This window comes from Podarcis bocagei (assembly GCF_964188305.1).
Source record: "Podarcis bocagei genome assembly, chromosome: 3".
Taxonomy (NCBI): domain Eukaryota; kingdom Metazoa; phylum Chordata; class Lepidosauria; order Squamata; family Lacertidae; genus Podarcis; species Podarcis bocagei.
In genome coordinates this window covers 11866087-11888598 of record NC_138127.1, presented here as the reverse complement: position 1 = coordinate 11888598, position 22512 = coordinate 11866087, and the positions used below count along the sequence as shown (strand labels likewise).

At 43.6% G+C, this 22512-nt stretch overlaps 2 protein-coding genes across 5 annotated transcripts in view; one reads left to right on the top strand and one right to left on the bottom strand.

The window, feature by feature from the left end:
- The window catches only part of TRAPPC12 (trafficking protein particle complex subunit 12), a 227915-nt gene that overhangs the window by 58978 nt on the left and 146425 nt on the right, over positions 1-22512 (bottom strand). The gene's annotated exons all lie outside the window — the stretch shown is intronic.
- Positions 1-22512, top strand: part of EIPR1 (EARP complex and GARP complex interacting protein 1) — a 66450-nt gene that overhangs the window by 5741 nt on the left and 38197 nt on the right. For all 4 annotated transcript variants that reach the window (XR_014006797.1, XR_014006798.1, XM_081189178.1 and 1 more), the window contains exon 3: positions 3561-3693. Coding sequence is in view for 2 of the 4 variants with exons in the window: in XM_081189178.1 (XP_081045304.1) it covers positions 3561-3693 (133 nt within the window). In the remaining 2 variants the exon portion in view is untranslated. The remainder of the gene's footprint in view (positions 1-3560; positions 3694-22512) is intronic.

Here is a 22512-nt window from a genome sequence, read left to right as displayed (position 1 = left end):
TCTTCTGGGCAACCGTCTGGAGGCCACATTATTTTATTGTTGTTAGCTGCCCTGAGCCCGGCTTCGGCTGGGGAGCGCGGGATATAAATAAAATTTATTATTATTATTATTATACCATGGTTGGCAGGGTCAGAGGCAAAAGTGAGCGGAGCTGGTTTTTACGCACACTTGCCCACGCTCTCCTCCATCCAGATCAAGTAAGAGATGTTAGGGTTCAATGACACATTCCGGCCAGGCAAAAATACTTTGGCTACAAAGTAGGGTCAGTGAGGGCTATGAATGGGATGGCTATGAGGCCATCTAGAGAGGCTCAGCGCCTGAGTTTCCTTGCTCCTGTTCGAAACCACAAAGAGAAACATCAAAATAAAGCAGCAGGTTTCCTTCAAAACCAGTGTAGAATTGTAGGACTTAGAGGTCAATCCCTGCATATCTGATGGGGAGCGCTTGAGACATTAGCCCCATCCGGTTCTCCAGACAACCACAACTCTTCCCTGAATCTCATCTTTCTCTCTACATGTTTGCATTTCTTTTTTCTGGGTAGCTTGCTGGAGGAGGAGCATCAGTCTCTCTTGCCAGAGTGCAGGAGTTTGTTTAAAGCAGAGTTAGATGGTTTGGTGCCCTTCACCAACTCCAACTCCCAGAAATGAATAGCAATGTTTCCTACCCCTGTAGCAAAACAAAAGACCAAATGATTGATTGAACAATAAAATGATTGTTGAATTTTGGTCCATGCTTCCAAAGCTATTGTGAGTGCTTGGAGAAAACATATCCTAGGATATAGGATGTTTGACTGCCCTTCTTCCCACAGAATGTTTCTGATATACCTGAGAGAGCTGTGTTGCAACACCTTGTCTGGTTTTGCCTTTTAATGCTTTCCACGTCTCCAAGCCAAAAGAGTTAGGAAAATAATAATATTAATAATGATAAAATCCTATGGAACCGGTGACATGCTATATTTAATAACACTTGTCCTCGGGGCCTGATGTGGTTCTGAATGATGATCACACCAGTGAGACGGAAGCTGCTATGCCTGACTTTGAGGGACCTGAGATAGGGCAGAAGGCACTTCTGGTTTATGTGCTGCATGACCCTCTTTATATGGTTAGTAGGGGCATATAATACATGTTGGTAGAGCAAATTGAATTTTGATTTGTAGCTCACCTTTAGGGAATCAATTTCACTGCCAAGGAGACTACTTCATAATTTCAACATGAGGCTTCCTGTTTTTAGAGGAGGCTGCGAGAGCATATAGATGAAGCAGCCAGCCAGCCTGGTGCAATCTGCTCTGCTCTATTTTCAGCAAAGATTTTGTTAAAATTGTGCTCTGTTCAGGCTAAACACTAAAAGGGCTTTTTTGTATTGTAGGCATGCAGCTTAGGCAGACATTGTGCAACAAGCTAGATAGAACATCTGTCTCTGGATGCTCTTCTGGCTTCCAGCTTGCTTTAGTCTCAGAATGGCTTTCTTATTATGTTAGCAAATGGGAGAGGGAAATGAGTTAAAGGGGTTTATCTCAGGACAATTGATTGCAGAAACGAATCCCTTGTGGTCTCTCCAGAGAAGCAAGCAATTGTTAAAGCGTTTCAAAGCTTTCTCTGTGTTGACAGGGTATTGGCCTGAAAAATATTCCACCACCACCCTTTTCTATTTTGCTCATGGCTTGTACTTGCATAGCATTTCCATTTAAGGCAGATGTGGCCCTCCAGATTCTGTAGGGACCATAACTCCCAATATCCAGGGCCTCAGGCTATTCTGGCTACTGATGATGGGGGTTGCAAACCAGCGGCATCCTCAGGCTAGCCATGCTCAATATACATAGGAACAAAGGATGCTGCCATGCTGAGTTGAACCATTAGTCCATCTAGTTCCATATTGTCTGCATACTGACTAGCTGCTGTTTTTCAGGGTTTCCAACTAAGATTTCTCAGAGATCTGGGGATGCTGGGGATTGAACTCGGGACATTCTGCGAATGCTCTGCTACAGAGTTATGACTCTTCTCCTTATTTAAGATACAGGTGGCAATATTTCATGTGGGGGTTCTGTTCCTGGCCCCCATATGTCTTGGCGAAGCACGTATAAGCCCCCCCCTTCCACCCTCGTTCTGCCCTCTTCCAGGTCCAAAAGGACTGATGCATCAGCGATCACACATCAATTGGATGAGCCTAAAATGGTCACCGCCTGTAAACAACAACAGAGCAAGCTACTTTCCCCACAATCTGATGGGCTAAAACCCCGATCCCTGCTAAAGTGAAGAACTTAGACATCCTAAGTACATGTGAACGATTAGATAACTTTGTAAGATGTTGGGAGAAAGTTTTCTCACATGCACTAGTGCATCAGCACTGTTAGGTCAGCTTTCCTACAACATTTCTTGAGTAGTACCCAGCAGACAGAAGGAGTGACTTTTGGGGGGGGGAGAGGGTTGCATGCAACAGCTCTCAGGTTTCGTAAGTACGGTCTTCCAGTTAAGACGGGGATAGGGGGCCCTGTGACCCTTCAGATATTGTTGGAGTACGACTTCCATTTTCCCTGACCTTGCTGGCTGGGGTTGATAGGAGCAAGAATCCAACGACATTTGGAAGGCTACAGGTTAAGGGGTCTCAAGTTAGAAAGGTTGGGTAAGGTGTTTGAGCACTGCCTCAGTCATACCAAACAATATTGGCATGTTAGTGTATCTTAGTTTGGTAGCCTACCTTTGGGGGCCAATGGATGCCTTCTGAATTTTGAGTAGGTGCCATGGGCACCGGCCACAAAAGCTGCTTGAGTGTGTGGCAGTAGCCAAGATGGCTGCTACGTCTAAAAATGCCAGAAGAGAGGCAGGACCTTAAAATGGTGCAGGGATGCTGTCCCATCACATCCCCTCCCCAAATCAAGGCACCTGCGATGAAACACTGACAGAAGCTCACAGCACCTCTCTGTTCAAAAGAGAAAGGAGGTTGTGTGCCCAGGCCTGTTATCCAATGAAAGATGGGCATGTGTTGAAGGGTACATTTTTAGTTTAGGAGAAGCTGAACCAGTGCAAACAGGATCTGAGCAGGAAGGTACTGGCTAGAATACTAGTGCCTACAGGCACTGCATTGGCAACCCCTGACTTATCTTCCCAGTACCAACGTTCAGTAGTAAAAGGCTACATGAGGACTTCGTAGTGATGCTATATGGCTCCTCCCCTCTTGTCTAGCATGGAAAGCTATTAGTTGCATTTGTTCAAATTCTGCTGTGAGATATGGGGTCTTACCATAGTCTGTGTACCTTGAATAGGAGTTTGTATGTTTTAATGAGTGGGGATTTAGTGACTAAATCAAGCTGCATTTTGTATGTCCTTATAGAGACTCTAATTACTGGTCTCCTTTATTACCTGTTGCAGCTGTAGACATAGCATGACAGATCAGGGGTTTCTTGATCAGCATTTTCACCGATAGTTGTTTTCAGTGACTCCTGTGCACCCATTTTTATGAAATGAAACTGATAGTATGTTTCACACAGTTGTAATGTATGCTTCACACTCTTCTGAAAAAAATATATGCATGAAGTCCTAACGGTTCTTGTCTTGCATTTGTAGATTCACATCATAGATTTTGATGATGAAAATAACATTATAAACAAAAATGTTCTTCTGCATCAAGTTGGTGAAATTTGGCACATAAGTGCCAGTCCAGCTGACAAAGGTGTGCTTGCAACCTGCTACAGTAAAAGTAAGTGCAATTTGAAGGCTTTCCTTTTTCTCTCCTTTTCTTCTGTAAGATGCTTATCTGAGGGTGTATATATGGTATTGAAATGCACATGATCTTTTCTAGTGGCATTCATGTTGGTTTGAGGGATTACATTCTAGCTGCCTATTTTTTAATTGATAAATGAACTTAGTGGCTCTCTGATCACTTAACTTTTGGTGCACATGTCTGATGGCTCGGAGGGGCTCCAAGCAGTGTTAAAAATTATCAAGGTGCAGATGCATTTTCCACCTGCCTATTAGCCACTTGTGACCAAGTGGAGATGGCTGGTCAATGGCACCTGGCATCTCTACGATCTGGGGATCATTGGATCTTGACAGTTTTCACACTGTTTTTACATCCCTGTAAAATTCTATCAGTTATATTTTATCTGCACAATCGGAATGAATTTCAGGATCCGAAATGCTTTTTCTGTGCCGCCTGAGCAGGATTGGTGAACAACGTTTTAGTTAATTGTTGTAGTTTGTCTTACCCCACCCTCATATTCTTATGTTATGAATGATCCATGTTACCATTAAGAAAAAGAGGTAGAAATTGGCCAATATATATGTGGACAGTCCCTGGATCAAGTGACTTTTCTTCTTTAAGTTCTCAAAGTTCTTAACCAAGCTCAAGGTTGTCATCTGTAGTAGCCAGATGTTTAACTGAGTGTCAGTTGTTCTGGCGGTTCCCTCATTGCGAGAAGCAAAGCTACAGGGAACCAGGCGTTTCACAGGGTGGGCACCACTACCAAGAAGGCCCTCTGCCGAGTGGCTGGGGAAACCCAGCCAGATGGGCGGTGTACAAATAATAAATTCTTATTATTATTATATTAATTGCAGTCAGTCCATCATTTGAAAAATAAGAGCCGTCTTGCCCAAAATGGCAACCAGAGATTCTGTTTTGGCGACTGCAACCTTGGTTTAAAGAGGCATTTGGCACCTAGCTTATATATCTGAGTTTCTAACACTGGTTCCAAGAGAGAGAAGTAAATTGCCAAGTTAGATGAGATACCTTTTAAAAATGCTAAAGTGTCTTGGAAAGGTATACTGTGCTGCTCTTTGTAAAGGGAAAAGTGGCTGAAATATTTAATAAACTTATTAATTGTAAAACCCCGAACAGCGGTGATGCAGTCTCTTCTGTGGTGGACAGTCACCTTCAGGTGGGTAAAGTGGCTATAGCGAGGCGAGCTTTCAGCTTATATACAACAAAGAAAAACATCTGCATAATGGTGAGTGAGCAGCAATGGGTATATCATGAGAAGACCCTTTTCCATGTCTCCTGCTGCCCTGGGCTGCTAGATCATTATATTTGAATTGCTATAAATCTTCTCACTTTGAGAAGGTGAAAAAGCAAAAAGGATAGTAGATCATCCTGGTACCAGAGTAGCTGGCAAAATTAGAACAATGAAGAGCTGACAAAGCACTGAGCAGAGATGAAATACAACCAGTGCACACCCTGCAATACTTAATTTTCACAGGTTTTGTTAAAGACTTGGGAACTCTGAGAATGCTAGACCTGGGGGCAAACTGCAAATCTGTAACCTTAGTCTCTTCTGTTTTTGGGGGGATGCAACTGTGGTAAGACCTTTACAGACTGTTCTGTAACTTCACATTTAATGCTGCTGATGTCTTGGGCTAAGATGCAGTTCTGCGTCAAAATTGCAATGTGTATATAACCATTATTACGGCTGTTGTGTTGTGGAAATGTATGCATGTATATATGTCTAGTTTCACCGTGGAACTGACTGCACAGACCAGGGAATGGGGTATAAGTAATGGTGAGCGCTGCTTTCAATTTCACATGTGTTCACAAAGAAGTCAATTCTGTCCTATTTCTGAAATAATCTTAATTTCTCCCCACATACATCTGTATGGCAATATCTATTTAAACTTGGTTTTTTTTATCTCACTCTACACATTTTATAAATATACTTTACCTGTCTATATTTTTTGAGGTGAGCACGGTCACAAAATGCAGAGAAGTGCAAAATCCAAAGGATAATTAGGTTCCAATCTGCACATTAGTCCATTAGGCGCAGATCAGGTCAGTTCACATTGGAGTTCATGGAAATTGAATTCCTCAAGCATCCCTAATCCCGCTTGCCTTTGCTACCATCTGCTTGCTTGCTTTTTTCCCACTCCGTTCTGCTGAACTCTCCCTTCCATCACCGGTATGACTTCAGGCACATGGAAATTCAAGCAGAAAGGCATGGCAGTTGTTGCAAATCAGCAGGCAAGGAGTTGCCATGGCGTGTTAAGGGGCGTGTGTGTGTGTGTGTGTGTGTGTGTGTGAATGACAGAATCAGGGGATTTCAGAAACTTCTGCTTTATAACCTATCTTCGTCCTACTGAATTGTCACTCACCTCAGAATCCTTTTATAGGCTATAGATGGAGATGAAAAAATCCAGAAGCATGTATTTGCAAACCCATTTCGCCCTTTCAGCAGTTTTAAATAAGAACACTGTGTTGAGCATTCCTTTAGAATATACCGAGAATGCGAAAATGAGATGAGTCTGCTCATAATTATAATTTACTTACGCAGATTGTCGAATTAAGGGAGGTCTCTCTTTTAACTTTGCCATTGGGCAATCCATTTGAAAGGGTTGGTTTGGGGGTATTTTTTTGGAATGCAATAACTTTATTGAACTTTGAGATCAGAATGGCAAGTTGGAGAGATTCAAATCGCCATCCGCACATCTACTTTCAAGGAAGAAAAAGGAAGGCGTAAAATACCATTAGATACAGTACTAAAAGTGAGGCATCTCCCCACCCAGTGGATATTTCATCCTTGCTGTTGGTACTTTCATTCTGTGTACTCTGCTATGCTTTCAGACATCATGGAAACTTGCAGGAAGGTGAAAGGTCACAGGCCTTGCCAAGTGTTCAGTTGTAGGAGATGTTTCCCAGAGATCTCTATACACATAATTGGTGGGAAAGAGAGTTCATCTGCTTCAAGAGCGGAGGAGTCTGGTGGAGAAAGCAGGGGTGGAAGTGGCAAATTTTCAGTAATGGACAATAACTTGGGTGGGGGCGGTATGCATTTCTAGGATGCAGGTGGTAGAAGCTGAGGAAGAAAAATGAAACATCTGCTCAAGCACCTCTTAAAAATATGTAGTTGGCCAACATGGGATAAGAAATTTGGTGGAGTATTTTGGTTCAAGATAAGTTCTCAGCTCACTGCTGCTGGTCTTCTGTTAATTATTTGGATCCATACAATTCTTTAGATGTTCTTGAGCATCTCCAGAATATTCCTCTTCATTTTCAACGTTCCTCTACCTGGAGGTGCTGCTGTTTCCCTGTAGTAAGTAATGAAGGGGCTCAGCAACACTGAAGAAAACATTCCACAGATAATACCGTACTGATCTACTCAAGCCGTGTTGAGCATATTAGATATTATGAGGAATGGCTTCCAGAAATCGGAACTGAGATGAATTGTGAAAAAGGGCACATTTTATGTATCTTCTGTTATCGCAAGATTTTGGCCTTGTGGGCAGAGGGGGTTAAATATGTAAACTAGTCTGAAACTATTTGTGTCTTTAAAAAGAAGAAGTCATCTTCGTAGGATTGCTGTCTGCTGTGTGTTTCTCTCCACATAGGTGAAAAAGGACCCTGTAACAGGTGATGGGAAAGATCTTGGCTTGAGAGTCCCTGCCAGCCAGAGTAGACCAGGCTTTCCCTATCTGGTGCTCGCCAGATGTTGCAATATGGCTGAGGGTGATGGGAGTGGAGCTCAACCACATCTGGAAAGTACCAGGTTAGGGAAGGCTGGAATAAAGCTAGATGGATGGATGATCTGAGATCTAGTAGTACAGTGGTACCTCGGGTTAAGTACTTAATTCGTTGCAGAGGTCTGTTCTTCACCTGAAACTGTTCTTAACCTGAAGCACCACTTTAGCTAATGGGGCCTCCCTCTGCTGCCACGCCACCAGAGCACGATTTCTGTTTTCATCCTGAAGCAAAGTTCTTAACCCGAGGTACTATTTCTGGGTTAGCGGAGTCTGTAACCTGAAGCGTATGTAAACCGAGGTACCACTGTAATATAGCTTTCTGTGTTCCTACTGAAGTTGAAATTCTTTTGGCTGGAAACATTTTGATTTAAAAAAAGAAAGAAAGAAGATTTATATTGTCTGAACAGTGTGTCTGAACACACACTGGAATCGTAGCAAACTTTTATACTACTCAATATAACTTTTCTAGAACATTTTATATTTTCTGAGAATTGAAGGGTTCCTTGCTGCTCTTAGTAGCCCAAATATTTTAAAAAAGTCCAAATGAGAGAAGCAAGATTATTGTTGTAACATGCAACTGAAATGAATATTACTTTTATGATGAATTTAAATGTAATGGATAAGTAAACCGGGCTATGTAGTCTGCTTCTTACATGATCCAGGATGCCACGTGTTCTGAGAACAGACATCACAGCAGTTTGGTGAGACTAAGAAGTAGCATTCTGACAAATAAACCAATGCAAATGCCAAACGTCAGCTCTGAGCAGCTTTGAAAAGAAGCAATTTTGCACATGATATGTCTGCAAAATTATGGAAAGGGGAGTTGTGTTCACTCATTGCCTCTTCTAGATTCCAGTTTATGGTTTTCCACCTAAAATGAAAACATTTGTGGACTGCACTGAATACGTTGCTCGGGCTTGCATAACTTATATACACATTTTCTTACAACTGCAGGATTAAAAGCTTGACTCTATTGGTGTGCTGTTGAAAGATTTGATAGCACACAGCCTGGTTTTTTTTATTTTATTTTCCAGGGTGGGAGAATGGGAGGCAGGGAAATCACTTGATTCCTAAGAGGCATAAATAGCACAATAAAGTCACTTTTAAAACAAATCAGTTATATGCCAAGATACTGTCACTTTTATAACTAGGACAGTTTCATAAGGTCTGACACTGGTAGCTGTAGAGATGCCGATTTATCACATCAGTGTGACAGCTGTAGGAAATTAAATCTGGTCCCCCCCTTTTTTTCACCTCTTACTTTTGTGGGAAATCCTTGGAGGGCACAGAGACTGGCATCGCCACCTGCCCTCTCCTTCAGGGTGAAAGCCTTTGTCCCTGAGAGAGATCAGCTGGCACAATAGATATGTAACTTGTACCTCTCTGCTCCAGCATCACTGGCTCAATGTGCAATGTAGCAGAATTAATAATACTGTAGGGATCTCACATTTGCATTACCTGACTTTATTGGCGGGGGGGGGGGGGGAGAAGGAGAAGGAGAGATGTGCCGTCTCGCATTTCATTAAGGCTTCAGCATATACATTCTGTAGCTTTAATATTGCAGGGGGAGAAAGAGGGGAGGGTGGGAGAAGAGAGAGAGAGCGTGCTCACAGCTTCATCTTATTTGGATTTAAAAGAGCGGTTTCCTAATGCTTTATGGAAATGCGGTGGGAAAGAGGACAGTGTCATTCCTTGACACTGATGAGGGTGGTTTGGGGGTCGTGAGTGAGGGTTCAGTTTGATTAAATGAAGGCTTATCTACAGTGGAGCTGCAGAGCATGCTTGCTCATACAAGTCAAGGTTCATTCGCTCGAAAAGCAGGGGAGGGTGCAGGCGAAAGATGATTCAAAGGCATCTGTCATAAATACTTCAAATCTGTGCCTGCGATAATAGCTCCGTGCATAGTTCTTCCCATGTAAAAAGTGAAGAGTTGACTAGAAAGCACTCTTGCGGCAATATGGGTGGTGTTTTTGTGTGTGTGTGTGTGTGTGTGTGTGTGTGTGTATATGTGTGTGTGTGTGTGTGAGAGAGAGAGAGAGAGAGAGAGAGAGAGAGGAGAGGAGAGGGAAGAGAGAAAGAAAAGGGGTGGGGGAGAGATAGAGAGTCTCATTACACAATAGTCTGTCTTGATGTAATGGTGGAAAGAACCGGCAGAGGGCAAAGTCTCATAATTGTAGGTGATGGTCTCTTTGTCTGCTTTTGCCCTGCCGTTAAGAGGATTTTGAAGATGTGATGATAAATAACCTGTTTTGAGGGCTTGGGGTATGCCGCTTTCCCCTGTCAAAAATCATCATTCAACACATCCTGTCTGTTCAGAGCTTCGGCATTTTCTGAGAGAGCACATTTTAGCGTTGCTTTTAAAAAAAACAAAAATTCTACACAGAAAGGCAGTTTCACATATAGCGGTTTCTCCTTTCTTTTGCTGGAGAGAAGGGGGAAGGGAATTCCTGGGCTTATCAATGAATCGTGGTCTTTTTTTAAACAAACAATTAAACGGACAAACAAACTACAAATGCTGTAATGCAGTCCTTGCCAGCTAATGATCGCCTGTTGACAATAACATTTTGGGATGGAAGATCAGACATTGGTATCTGTTTGGTAGACTGCATTGCGAGGGCAGCAGCAGCAAAACAAAAAAACCCAACCATTCAGCAAAGCAGAAAAATAGCAAAAAAATTAACTTGTTCAAATCATTTCATTTCCGCTGTTACTTTTATTAACAGTGCAAAAATCACCTCTGGATTTTATTAACCTAAAGTGTTTGTGCAGTGGTATATTTACATTGAGACATTTCATATTTTAGGTGAGGACAGAGTTTAGACTGGATTAGATGAACCAGTACTAAACGTCTGTGTTTTAAGTGTCTCTTTAAAGCCTTTGTTGGATTTTTCTGAAGTGAGTTTACACTAAAAATGTGAAATGGGACAGGGATCCAACAACCTATACTTCATTTTCTAGATCCCACAACAAAAATGTTGCCGTGCAAATACGAGTTTAGAGACACTACTCACAGCCTCATACAAGGCTTTACTCTGTTACCACCCTCTCCCTGGGAAGGGGCTGTTATCTTGGGTTTGAGCCTTTTTAGCCTGGAGTTTATGGGAAATTTCCCCACATTTGTTTTCCTCATCACCTCCCCATTTCCAAAACTGGGAGGAAAGCGGAGTTGTTGTGTGAAAGGTGAGTGAGTGAGATTGGATGCTGCTGACTGATGGCTCCTAGGGTGCCTTTAAGAAGCAGTACACATCCCATCATTTTGCCCCCTAGCCCTTCTCATGAGTAAAGGTTGGGGGGTGCCTTTGAGCTGTGGCCTCCAACCCAGCATCCTCACAACTCCCCACTCTGAGAGTTGGGAAGTGGGGAGGGGGAGAGATAAGCTAACAATAAATTGTAAGCTGCTCCTCCTCATGCTATTTACATGTTAAGAAAAAGAAATGAAGGCACCGAAATAACATTTGGAAGGCAGCCCTCTTTAGGGAAGCTTTTAATGTTTAACAGACTATCATATTTTAATACTTTGTTGGAAGCAGGAGGCCCCATTAGCTAAAGTGGTGCTTCAGGTTAAGAACAGTTTCAGGATAAGAACGGACCTCCAGAACAAATTAAGTTCTTAACCCAAGGTACCACTGTAGAGTGATTTTAGCGTGGTGGCTTTGTGGTAAGAATTCACCTCTACACCACCTTGCTCGTTACCCAGGTGACGAACAAACACCTTTTGAATAAACCACAGAACCAGCGAAACTATTTCCATGTCCAGCATCCAGATTGAGGGACCCAGCATTTATTATAGCTATTGCAATAGGACAGAGCTCACTCAACTCAATACAGTGGTGCCTCGCAAGACGAAATTAATTCGTTCCGCAAGTTTTTTCTTCTTGCGAGTTTTTCGTCTTGCGAAGCACAGTTTCCCATAGGAATGCATTGAAAATCAATCAATGCGTTCCTATGGAGAGCGTCCGGGGACAGAGGGGAAGCGCCGCGTGCCTTCCCCTCTGTCCCCTCTTTTGAAGCAAGGGGCGGACGGGAGAAGATCGCTTCTCCCCATTGCCGCCCCTTGGTTCAAAAGGGGTCCGGGGAGAGAGGGGAAGGCGCGCGCACCTTCCCCTCTGTCCCCGGAGATTGCGGGGCTGGCAACGGGGAGAAGCGATCTTCTCCCCGCCGCCCCTTGCTTCAAATGAGGTCCGGGGACAGCGGGGAAGATGCGCTGCGCTTCCCCGCTATCCCCGGAGCTTGCGGGGCAAGCTTTGTTTTGCGAAGCAAGCCCATAGGGAAATGCGTCTTGCGAAGCGGCTAAGAAAACGAAAAACTCCTTCATCTAGCGAGTTTTTCGTCTTCCGAGGCGTTCGTCTTGCGGGGTACCACTGTACAGTGGTACCTCGGGTTACAGTCGCTTCAGGTTGCAGACGCTTCAGGTTACAGACTCTTCTAACCCAAAAATAGTACCTTGGGTTAAGAACTTTACCCCAGGATGAGAATAGAAATTGCGCAGCGGTGGCAGCGGGAGGCCCCATTAGCTAAAGTGGTGCTTCAGGTTAAGAACAGTTTCAGGTTAAGAACGGACCTCCAGAACAAATTAAGTTCTTAACCCAAGGTACCACTGTATACCAGTTGAGAAGGTCTGCCCCGTGGCACTTCAGAACAAAAGCTTACATTATAGTTCAAACACAGCAAGCAAAGAGTCATAAAACATCTTCACATACGTCAGGAAGTAAAGCACACATGGCTCCATACTGGTATTTTTGCCCCCGCATCACCTTGGAGTGGCCCTGATGGGCCTAGACCATTTGACCATTTTAGGTCTCGGATGTCCAGCATTATCCTGGCAACCTAGCCTTCACTGAGGGAAGAGCATCGTAAAATCCTCTTCCTGGGTCTTGGATAGTTTCAAGAATAGTTTAAATATCCTGCCATTTGTACCACTTTCAGGGGTAGATAAGGGTAGATGGAATGCAGTGTAGGAGGGGGGAAGAACACACAAAAACCAAACCTAATACATTCTAAAAGGTTAAATACAATTAAAGTTGAAACATTGTCAAAATAATAAAAATATACACGTTGTTGTTGTTGTTTAGTCGTTTAGTCGTGTCCGACTCTTCGTGACCCCATGGACCAGAACACGCCAGGCACCCCTGTCCTCCACTACCTCCCGCAGTTTGGTCAAACCCATGCTGGTAACCTCGAAAACACTATCCAACCATCTTGTCCTCTGTCGCCCCCTTCTCCTTGTGCCCTCCATCTTTCCCAGCATCAGTGTCTTCTCCAGGGAGTCTTCTCTTCTCATGAGGTGGCCAAAGTACTGGAGCCTCAGCTTCACGATCTGTCCTTCCAGTGAGCACTCAGGGCTGATTTCCTTAAGAATGGATGCGTTTGATCTTCTTGCAGTCCATGGGACTCTCAAGAGTCTTCTCCAGCACCATAATTCAAAAGCATCAATTCTTCGGCGATCAGCCTTCTTTATGGTCCAGCTCTCACTTCCATACATCACTACTGGGAAAACCATGGCTTTAACTATACGGACCTTTGTTGGCAAGGTGACATCTCTACTTCTCAAGATGCTGTCTAGGCCTGTCATTGCCCTTCTCCCAAGAAGCAGGCGTCTTTTAATTTCGTGGCTGCTGTCACCATCTGCAGTGATCATGGAGCCCAAGAAAGTAAAATCTCTCACTACCTCCATTTCTTCCCCTTCTATTTGCCAGGAGGTGATGGGACCAGTGGCCATGATCTTCGTTTTTTTGATGTTGAGCTTCAGACCATATTTTGCGCTCTCCTCTTTCACCCTCATTAAAAGGTTCTTTAATTCCTCCTCACTTTCTGCCATCAAGGTTGTGTCATCTGCATATCTGAGGTTGTTGATATTTCTTCCAGCAATCTTAATTCCAGCTTGGGATGCATCCAGCCCAGCCTTTCGCATTATGTATTCTGCATATAAATTAAATAAGCAGGGAGACAAAATACAGCCTTGTCGTACTCCTTTCCCAATTTTGAACCAATCAGTTGTTCCATATCCAGTTCTAACTGTAGCTTCTTGTCCCACATAGAGATTTCTCAGGAGACAGATGAGGTGATCAGGCACTCCCAATTCTTTAAGAACTTGCCATAGTTTGCTGTGGTCGACACAGTCAAAGGCTTTTGCATAGTCAATGAAGCAGAAGTAGATGTCTTTCTGGAACTCTCTAGCTTTCTCCATAATCCAGCGCATGTTTGCAATTTGGTCTCTGGTTCCTCTGCCTCTTCTAAATCCAGCTTGCACTTCTGGGAGTTCTCGATCCACATACTGCTTGAGCCTTCCTTGTAGAATTTTAAGCATAACCTTGCTAGCGTGTGAAATGAGTGCAATTGTGCGGTAGTTGGAGCATTCTTTGGCACTGCCCTTCTTTGGGATTGGGATGTAGACTGATCTTCTCCAATCTTCTGGCCACTGCTGAGTTTTCCAAATTTGCTGGCATATTGAGTGTAGCACCTTAACAGCATCATCTTTTAAAATTTTAAATAGTTCAGCTGGAATACCATCACTTCCACTGGCCTTGTTATTTGCAGTGCTTTCTAAGGCCCATTTGACTTCACTTTCCAGGATGTCTGGCTCAAGGTCAGCAGCCACACTACCTGGGGTGTACGAGACATCCATATCTTCCTGGTATAATTCCTCTGTTTATTCTTGCCACCTCTTCTTGATGTCTTCTGCTTCTGTTAGGTCCTTACCACTTTTGTCCTTTATTATGGTAATCTTTGTACGAAATGTTCTTTTCATATCTCCAATTTTCTTGAACAGATCTCTGGTTCTTCCCATTCTGTTGTTTTCCTCTATTTCTTTGCATTGCTCGTTTAAGAAGGCCTTCTTGTCTCTCCTTGCTATTCTTTGGAAATCTGCATTCAATTTCCTGTATCTTTCACTATCTCCCTCGCATTTTGCTTGCCTTCTCTCCTCCGCTATTTGTAAGGCCTCGTTGGACAGCCACTTTGCTTTCTTGCATTTCCTTTTCATTGGGATGGTTTTCGTTGCTGCCTCCTGTACAATGTTACGAGCCTCCATCCATAGTTCTTCAGGCACTCTGTCTACCAAATCTAAATCCTTAAACCTGTTCCTCACTTCCACTGTGTATTCATAAGGGATTTGACTTAGATTGTATCTTACCGGCCCAGTGGTTTTTCCTACTTTCTTCAGTTTAAGCTTGAATTTTGCTATAAGAAGCTGATGATCTGAGCCACAGTCAGCTCCAGGTCTTGTTTTTGCTGACTGTATAGAGCTTCTCCATCTTTGGCTGCAGAGAATATAATCAATCTGATTTCGATGCTGCCCATCTGGTGATGTCCATGTGTAGAGTCGTCTCTTGTGTTGTTGGAAAAGCGTGTTTGTGATGACCAGCTTGTTCTCTTGACAGAACTCTATTAGCCTTTGCCCTGCTTCGTTTTGATTTCCAAGGCCAAACTTGCCAGTTGTTCCTTTTATCTCTTGCCTCCCTACTTTAGCATTCCAATCCCCTATAATGAGAAGAACATCCTTCTTTGGTGTCACTTCTATAAGGTGTTGTAAGTCTTCATAGAATTGGTCAATTTCAGTTTCTTCAGCACCAGTGGTTGGTGCATACACTTGGATTACTGTGATGTTAAAAGGTCTGCCTTGGATTCGTATCGAGATCATTCTATCATTTTTGAGATTGCATCCCAGTACAGCTTTCGCCACTCTTTTGTTGACTATGAGGGCCACTCCATTTCTTTTACAGGTTTCTTGCCCACAGTAGTAGATGTGATGGTCATCCGAACTGAATTCACCCATTCCCGTCCATTTTAGTTCACTGATGCCCAGGATGTCAATATTGATTCTTGTCATCTCATTTTTGACCACCTCCAACTTACCCAGGTTCATGGTTCTTACATTCCAGGTTCCTATGCAATATTTTTCTTTACAGCATTGGACTTTCCTTTCGCTTCCAGGCATATCCGCAACTGAGCGTCCTTTCGGCTTTGGCCCAGCCGCTTCATCAGCTCTGGATCTACTTGTACTTGCCCTCCGCTCTTCCCCAGTAGCATGTTGGACGCCTTCCGACCTGAGGGGCTCATCTTCCAGCGTCATAACTTTTATATGCCTGTTGTATTTGTCCATGTTGTTTTCTTGGCAAGGATACTGGAGTGGTTTGCCGGTTCCTCCTCCAGGTGGATCACGTTTGGTCCAAACTCTCCACTATGACCTGTTCATCTTGTGTGCCCTGCTTGGCGTAGTTCATAGCTTCTCTGAGTTCTTCAAGCCCCTTCGCCACGGCAAGGCAGTGATCCATGAAGGGGAAAAATATACACCTGGGGTCTCTAATTCTTATCAGTCCCCCTTTGATCATAACCATTTCAAGGATTATGATAACATCTTATCAAAATTTTCAATCTGATCCATTCAAAGACATAAAAAACATGGGGAAACCTTCATGCCTATTTTTGAATAATATGTTACAACTTCAGCAATCACAATACTCAGCAATAGCTTTTTAGTGATACGCCAAACCTACATACGGATTTTCATTTTCCTATGGGTATTCTCAATACACCAAACATACAAATGATATCATGCAAACAATTACATGAAGTGAAGAAACATTTGTCCTTTATGGGCATCACAACACAATTCAACACGTCAATTTACAGTTCCAACTAAAATTCAAACTATCATATAATACAAAATACCAATTCTATATCTAGCTATTCATGAAAATCTCTTGGTCTTGAAAAACGTCTTGTTGCTTCCAAAAAATACCTTCAATCTCCCGGAGCTTCAACTTTAAGTTGTAGTCCAGAAAAAGTCTTTACAAGTCACCTTCTTCCAGACCCCCTTTGCCCGCCACCCCACAAGTCCTGGTTTGATGCAGGTGAGAAGAAATGTCTGTTGCTACTTTGCTGTCATCTGGGAGGCCATAAACTGGCAATAAACACATTATTCTTCTATTCACCAGGAGGGTTGAGATGCATCTCTGGACCACCTAAGTTTGCAGAGAAAGCAACATTTGCTTCTGGGCCTGAAAACAGTTAGCATGGGAAGGGGTTAAAAATGACAAATGGGGGAAGGGTTTTTCCAAAACAATGATCTTTTTTGTGTGTGTGAGCTATAAACCATATAAAGTTTCAAAGTTAGAAAATTTATTCGTTCTAGTTTATTTAGAACTTATTGTTATCTGCTTAATTTCCTTTACCTACGGATGCTGGAATGAGGTTACATGGTTTTAGCAGAAATGTTATAAAGAACTAAGTAAAAATAGATTGTTAATGGGCCAAAGTGTAAAATTTAAGGTCAGATTGTGTTAAGATAAATTATAGAACAAAAATTGAGAAAGATGGAAAGGATTTGCTGAAATAGCTAATTGAACAAGAATACAAAAAAGGGAGGTGTGAGGAGGTCGATGATACAAGTAAATGAAAGGTAGAGATACAGTGGTACCTCGCAAGACGAACGCCTCACGAGACGAAAAACTCGCAAAACGAAAGGTTTTTTCGTTTTCGAGTTGCCTCGCAAGACGAATTTCCCTATGGGCTTGCTTCGCAAAACGAAGCTTGCCCCGGGGACAGCGGGTCTTCTCTTTTGAAGCAAGGGGCGGCGGGGAGAAGCGATCTTCTCCCCGCAGCCCCAGGTCCGGGGACAGCGGGAAGCGCTTCGCGCTGCCCCCGGACCTCTTTTGAAGCAAGGGTTTGCGGAACGGTGCTCCGAAGCGGGGCGGGGGGTGGGAACACCTTCCCCCACCGCCCCGCTTCGTAACGGTGCTCCGAAGCGGGGCGGGGGGGTGGGAACACCTTCCCCCACCGCCCGGCTTTGGAACAGTGCTCCGAAGCGGGGCGGGGGGGTGGGAACACCTTCCCCCACCGCCCCGCTTCGGAACGGTGCTCCGAAGCGGGGCGGGGGGGGGGTGGGAACACCTTCCCCCACCGCCCCGCTTCGGAACGGTGCTCCGAAGCGGGGCGGGGGTGGGTGGGAACACCTTGCCCTGCTTCGGAACGGTGCTCCGAAGCGGGGCGGGGGGCGGGAACACCTTCTGAAGGCTGGCGGGGGGCAAAAGTCTTTGTCCCCCCTGCCTGCCTTCCCAGGGGCTTTTAAATCGCCCCGGACAGCGGAGAAGTCCTCTGCTGTCCCGGGGCGATTTTAAAATGCCGCCCGCCAGCATTTTAAGATTGCCCGGACAGCGGAGAAGTCCTCCGCTGTCCCGGGGTTTTTTAAAATGCTGGGGGTGGGAAGAAAAGCCCTTATCCCCCCCCCCCAGCCTTCAGAAGAAGGTCTGAAGGCGGTTTCCCTAGGAACGCATTAATTGATTTTCAATGCATTCCTATGGGAAACCGTGCATCGCAAGACGAAAAACTCGCAAGACGAAGAGACTTGCGGAACGAATTAATTTCGTCTTGCGAGGCACCACTGTATAGAGATATTGGATGTGTTTTTTTAAATGTTTTTGCTTTTCTTGTTGCTTTGCTGCACTGGTTTTTTTTGTCTTTTTTCTCTTTATTTTTGATGTATTGTGAACTTTTTATTGTCTTTTTCTTCTTCTTTCTGTAACTATTAAACTTTTAATAAATATCTTTAAAAAAAAATCCTTTACCTACTTGGCTGTGGGAGGAAAGAGAAAGAAAATCTTATTGTTCATTCAAATGCAATAGAAAACATTTTGCTATAAGGAGCGGTAAGAGTTTTCAGAGACCTCCATTACCTGTTCATTTCTACAAAAAGCAAATTATTATGGAAGGAAAAAAAAAACCTGCTACAGTTATGGGCAGTTATTTTTACATCAGGATAACTTATTTCCACCGTGGGTTTATTCATACAAATTTTAGCAGTGACAGGTTTATTAGAAACAAAGTTATTTAATTCTCAAGTAATTAATCCAAACCATGTGGGTTGAAAATTAGAATGGAAAATTAATACATTCTCTCTCCCCCCCCCCAATCAACTCTCCCTTCCTCAGTTGATACACATGTTCTTTACGTGTTCTCTGAATGTTGAACCAGCTTCCAGGCTTTCTGCTATATAAACACAAGAGTCCTAAAGTTCTAAAGTTGGGGTCTCAAGTAAATTGACCATTATTCAAGCACATAATTTAATGAATTCTTTACTATTTTCTTTTTAACTGGATCAGTCACACTTAACTGTCTAAACTTTAACCATGAACACACTTTTCTCAAACTTTTGATTCGTACCACATACACTGGCAAGGAGACTTGAGAAGTTTTGGAGCTGCATGTTACACAATAAGTTCATTGAGATAAAGTTTATTTCCAATCATATTTAAAATGCTCTGTTACTTCTTTCCTTTCCACATCAACATAATCCACTTGAAGCACTCATTGAAAATTACAACCTGTTCCTCTTGCACAAACATCCCTTCTCCACATCCCTGTTGCCTTTACACACAGACATTTCCTATCAGAACCAATCAAGAGATCCCTGGTTCTTTAGTCAAACAGAGAGCTTTCCTTCTTCTGTCTGGCATCATAAAATCACAGAATGGTAGAGCTGCAAGGGGCCCCTAAGGGCTATCCAGTCCCAACTTTCTGCAGTGCAGGGAATGTCAACCAAAGCATTCATGACAAATGTCCATGTCTTGTTCAAGAAGCCTCTACTAAAAACCTGCAATAAAGGAGTGCCCACAATTGCTTGGGCTCCTCAAAATACAGACAGCACAGTAAAGTATTCAGTCCGTGGCACAACAGTGGGCGGGAATTTATCCTTCTAGCGTTGTAAGATCTGCCTCTTTGTAGTTGTGAGAGGGCTCTCGTGTTGCCCACTAGTGAACTCCACAGGATCAGAGAGTAGCTCAATGTTATATGGGCTTCCTTAAACCTTAAAGCAGTATTTAGTAGCCAATTGATGCAATTGATACAGGACGTGGGTGGTGCTGTGGTCTAAACGACTGAGCCTAGGACTTGCCGATTGGAAGGTCAGCGGTTCAAATCCCCGCGTTGGGGTGAGCTCCCGTTGCTTGGTCCCAGCTCCTGCCAACCTAGCAGTTCGAAAGCACATCAAAGTGCAAGTAGATAAATAGGTACCGCTCCGGCGGGAAGGTAAACAGCGTTTCCGTGTGCTGCTCTGGTTCGCCAGAAGCGGCTTAGTCATGCTGGCCACATGACCCAGAAGCTGTCTGCGGACAAACGCCTGCTCCCTCGGCCTATAGCGCGAGATGAGCGCGCAGCCCCAGAGTCGTCCACGACTGGACCTTACGGTCAGGGGTACCTTTACCTTTACCTATACCTATATAGCCTCTGCTCCAAAACAAGTGCAGTCTTACCTTGAATCCTGAACGCCCTGGAGCTCAGACGTTTTGGCTCCTGAACGCCGCAAACCTGGAAGTGAGTGTTCCAGTTTGCGAACGTTCTTTTGGAACCCGAATGTCCAGCAGCCAATCAGAAGCTGCAGTTTGGGTTCTGAACATTTTGGAAGTCGAACGGACTTCTGGAACGGATTCCATTGACTTCCAAGGTACGACTGTAGTTGCAGGACATACCCTAATCCATGTGTGGATCTGCACTGCATTGCCAAGCTAACACTAGATGTAGCCATGTGAGTTCTAAAAGGGTGGAGAGGAGTCCAGAAGAACAATTTCTGTTGGATCAAGTGTAATTTGAAATCCAAAGAAACCACTTGTAATAGTCTGCCATTGGTGCACATGTATTGGGACTTCCTGACATCTGCTTTTAATACCGATACTCTATATACACCATATCTTGAAATGCATGAAGGATTGGCGAGAGTGTTCCTAAGTGTGTGAAGAGTGCATTTCCCTCACCAGCGAGTAGCTGGAGAATCTTGATGCCTCAGCAGTGAGAGAAAATATACTGATTTACAGGGAAGGAATGTATTGATCTGCAGGGACTACTGCAAATGGTTTCATATTATGAAAGTGCTATATGAATACTAAGAATTTCTACTGAGTATAAGTTATACTGTCTATCAACCAAGCAGTGATGTATTTTAAAATTATCTTCACACCCTTCTTTGGGAGTGAGTTCAGTGGCCCCTGAACTTGTTGGTTTCAAAAAAATGGTGCATTTTGGACCTTAATGATGGCAAGCCAGAACCAAAAGGTAGCAATGTGGTAAAGTTGTCTTTCAAAAGTGCTATACCTTTGGAGCTCCCTCCTATTCAAACAGGCAAAGTGTGTTTCATCTCCATTAATAAGAATGATAAATCCTTCTGTTTTGTCAGTGGCAAAAAAAAAATGAGGCATCTAAGACTAGCTGCTTGCTCCTGTCATACAGGGAACATTAATGGGCACCAGCTGGGCTGCAGCTATAGCTGCTACGCGACTTTAACTTTGCACAGCGAGAGCTGCTGCGGCAATGGTGCAGAAGTACCTCCTGTGCAGATTTAGAAGTACACTTCAATTGTGGTTCCCAGGGCAACAGAGTAATGGCAGCCAGCTGGCTTTGTACCACCTGAGCGCATCAAAGAGCAAGTCCTGTCAGCCACTGAAGCCTTGGCTCAGCTAGCTCCAGCGTGGATTTCTGCAGACAGCAGCTTTGGTTGGAGTTAAAAACACTTGGGAATGCAATTAAAGGATGACCAACGTATTTTTTGTTCATTTTACCCATAGGTACATAAGTCTCTTTACAAGAACTCATAGCAATCTTCTATTCTCACACAGATGTGACATATGTTTGATGCATTCTCCTTCTAGACTCTGTTTTTTCCTTCCTCTTTTTTATTTAAAAAAAAAATAGAACTGCAGAAATCTGTAATGCCTACAGTCTTTTATATTGTGTTATTTCAGACACAACAGATAAAGTACAAAACCACAGTACAAAATAATTTCCAGCCATCCAACCTTCACAGAAATGCAAACAGTATGTAAATCACATTGGAAACCAAATCCCATACCTCATAGAGACCATTCCTTGTAAAGAGATGGAATCTCCTTTTTATTGGAAAAGGGAAGAAATCTATTACAGTGGTACCTCAGGTTAAGTACTTAATTCGTTCTGGAGGTCCGTACTTAACCTGAAACTGTTCTTAACCTGAAGCACCACTTTAGCTAATGGGGCCTCCCGCTGGTGCCGCGCCGCCGGAGCACGATTTCTGTTCTCATCCTGAAGCAAAGTTCTTAACCTGAAGCACTATTTCTGGGTTAGCGGAGTCTGTAACCTGAAGCGTATGTAACCTGAAGCGTACGTAACCTGAGGTACCACTGTATTGGCTGTGGGAAGGCAAACGGAGTATAACTCAAAATTTCCCTTTTCCACAATAGTTATCAGGCATGGTAAAGGCAGGCGCCGTTTACCCAAAACAGTCTGGCAGACCAGCCTCAAAGACCTAGGTAAAGGTAAAGGGACCCCTGACCATTAGGTCCAGTCGCAAACGACTCTGGGGTTGCGGCGCTCATCTCGCTTTACTGGCTGAGGGAGCTGGCGTACAGCTTCTGGGTCTTGTGGCCAGCATGACTAAGCCGCTTCTGGCGACCCAGAGCAGCACACAGAAACACCGTTTACCTTCCCGCCAGAGTGGTACCTATTTATCTACTTGCACTTTGACGTGCTTTCAAACTGCTAGGTTGCTGATCTAAGCCATAGAACCGTTTTCTCACCCTGAGTTGAACACCATTGGTATAAAATATTTGAACTATGTTGCTCATAGATTGTATTTTTAAACAAAAGGGCTAAAAGTGGCAGCTGTAATATGTGCAAATTGAAATAATTTTGAACGTCTTACAAATAGATATACCACACATGTACCTATGTAATTTGCAAATCTATTAAATGATCTGTACACATGCCTTCAGCTTACTCTCCTGCAGCTGTAGAAAAGACGAACAAAAATGAAATAATGGGGCAGATTCAACTACTCCATCCCAGTAGCAAAGGCCAGGGCATGGTTGGGAGAATCTCTAGAACAGAGCTTTGGCAGCGGGAGCAGGGGGCAGGTTATCATTCCATTGAGCAAACATAAATGCTTGCATGGACAGAACGTTCTCCTTAGCGCTACATTGAATTCCACCCTACATGTTGTTTTCTAAGCAAGTTAAGCAATTGTCAGTACATCAGCTGGCGTTTCAGTGACTTGGCCAGATTGATATGTGCCGACTTCTGTATTTTGAGCATTTCGTTGCTGCAGTTCTGA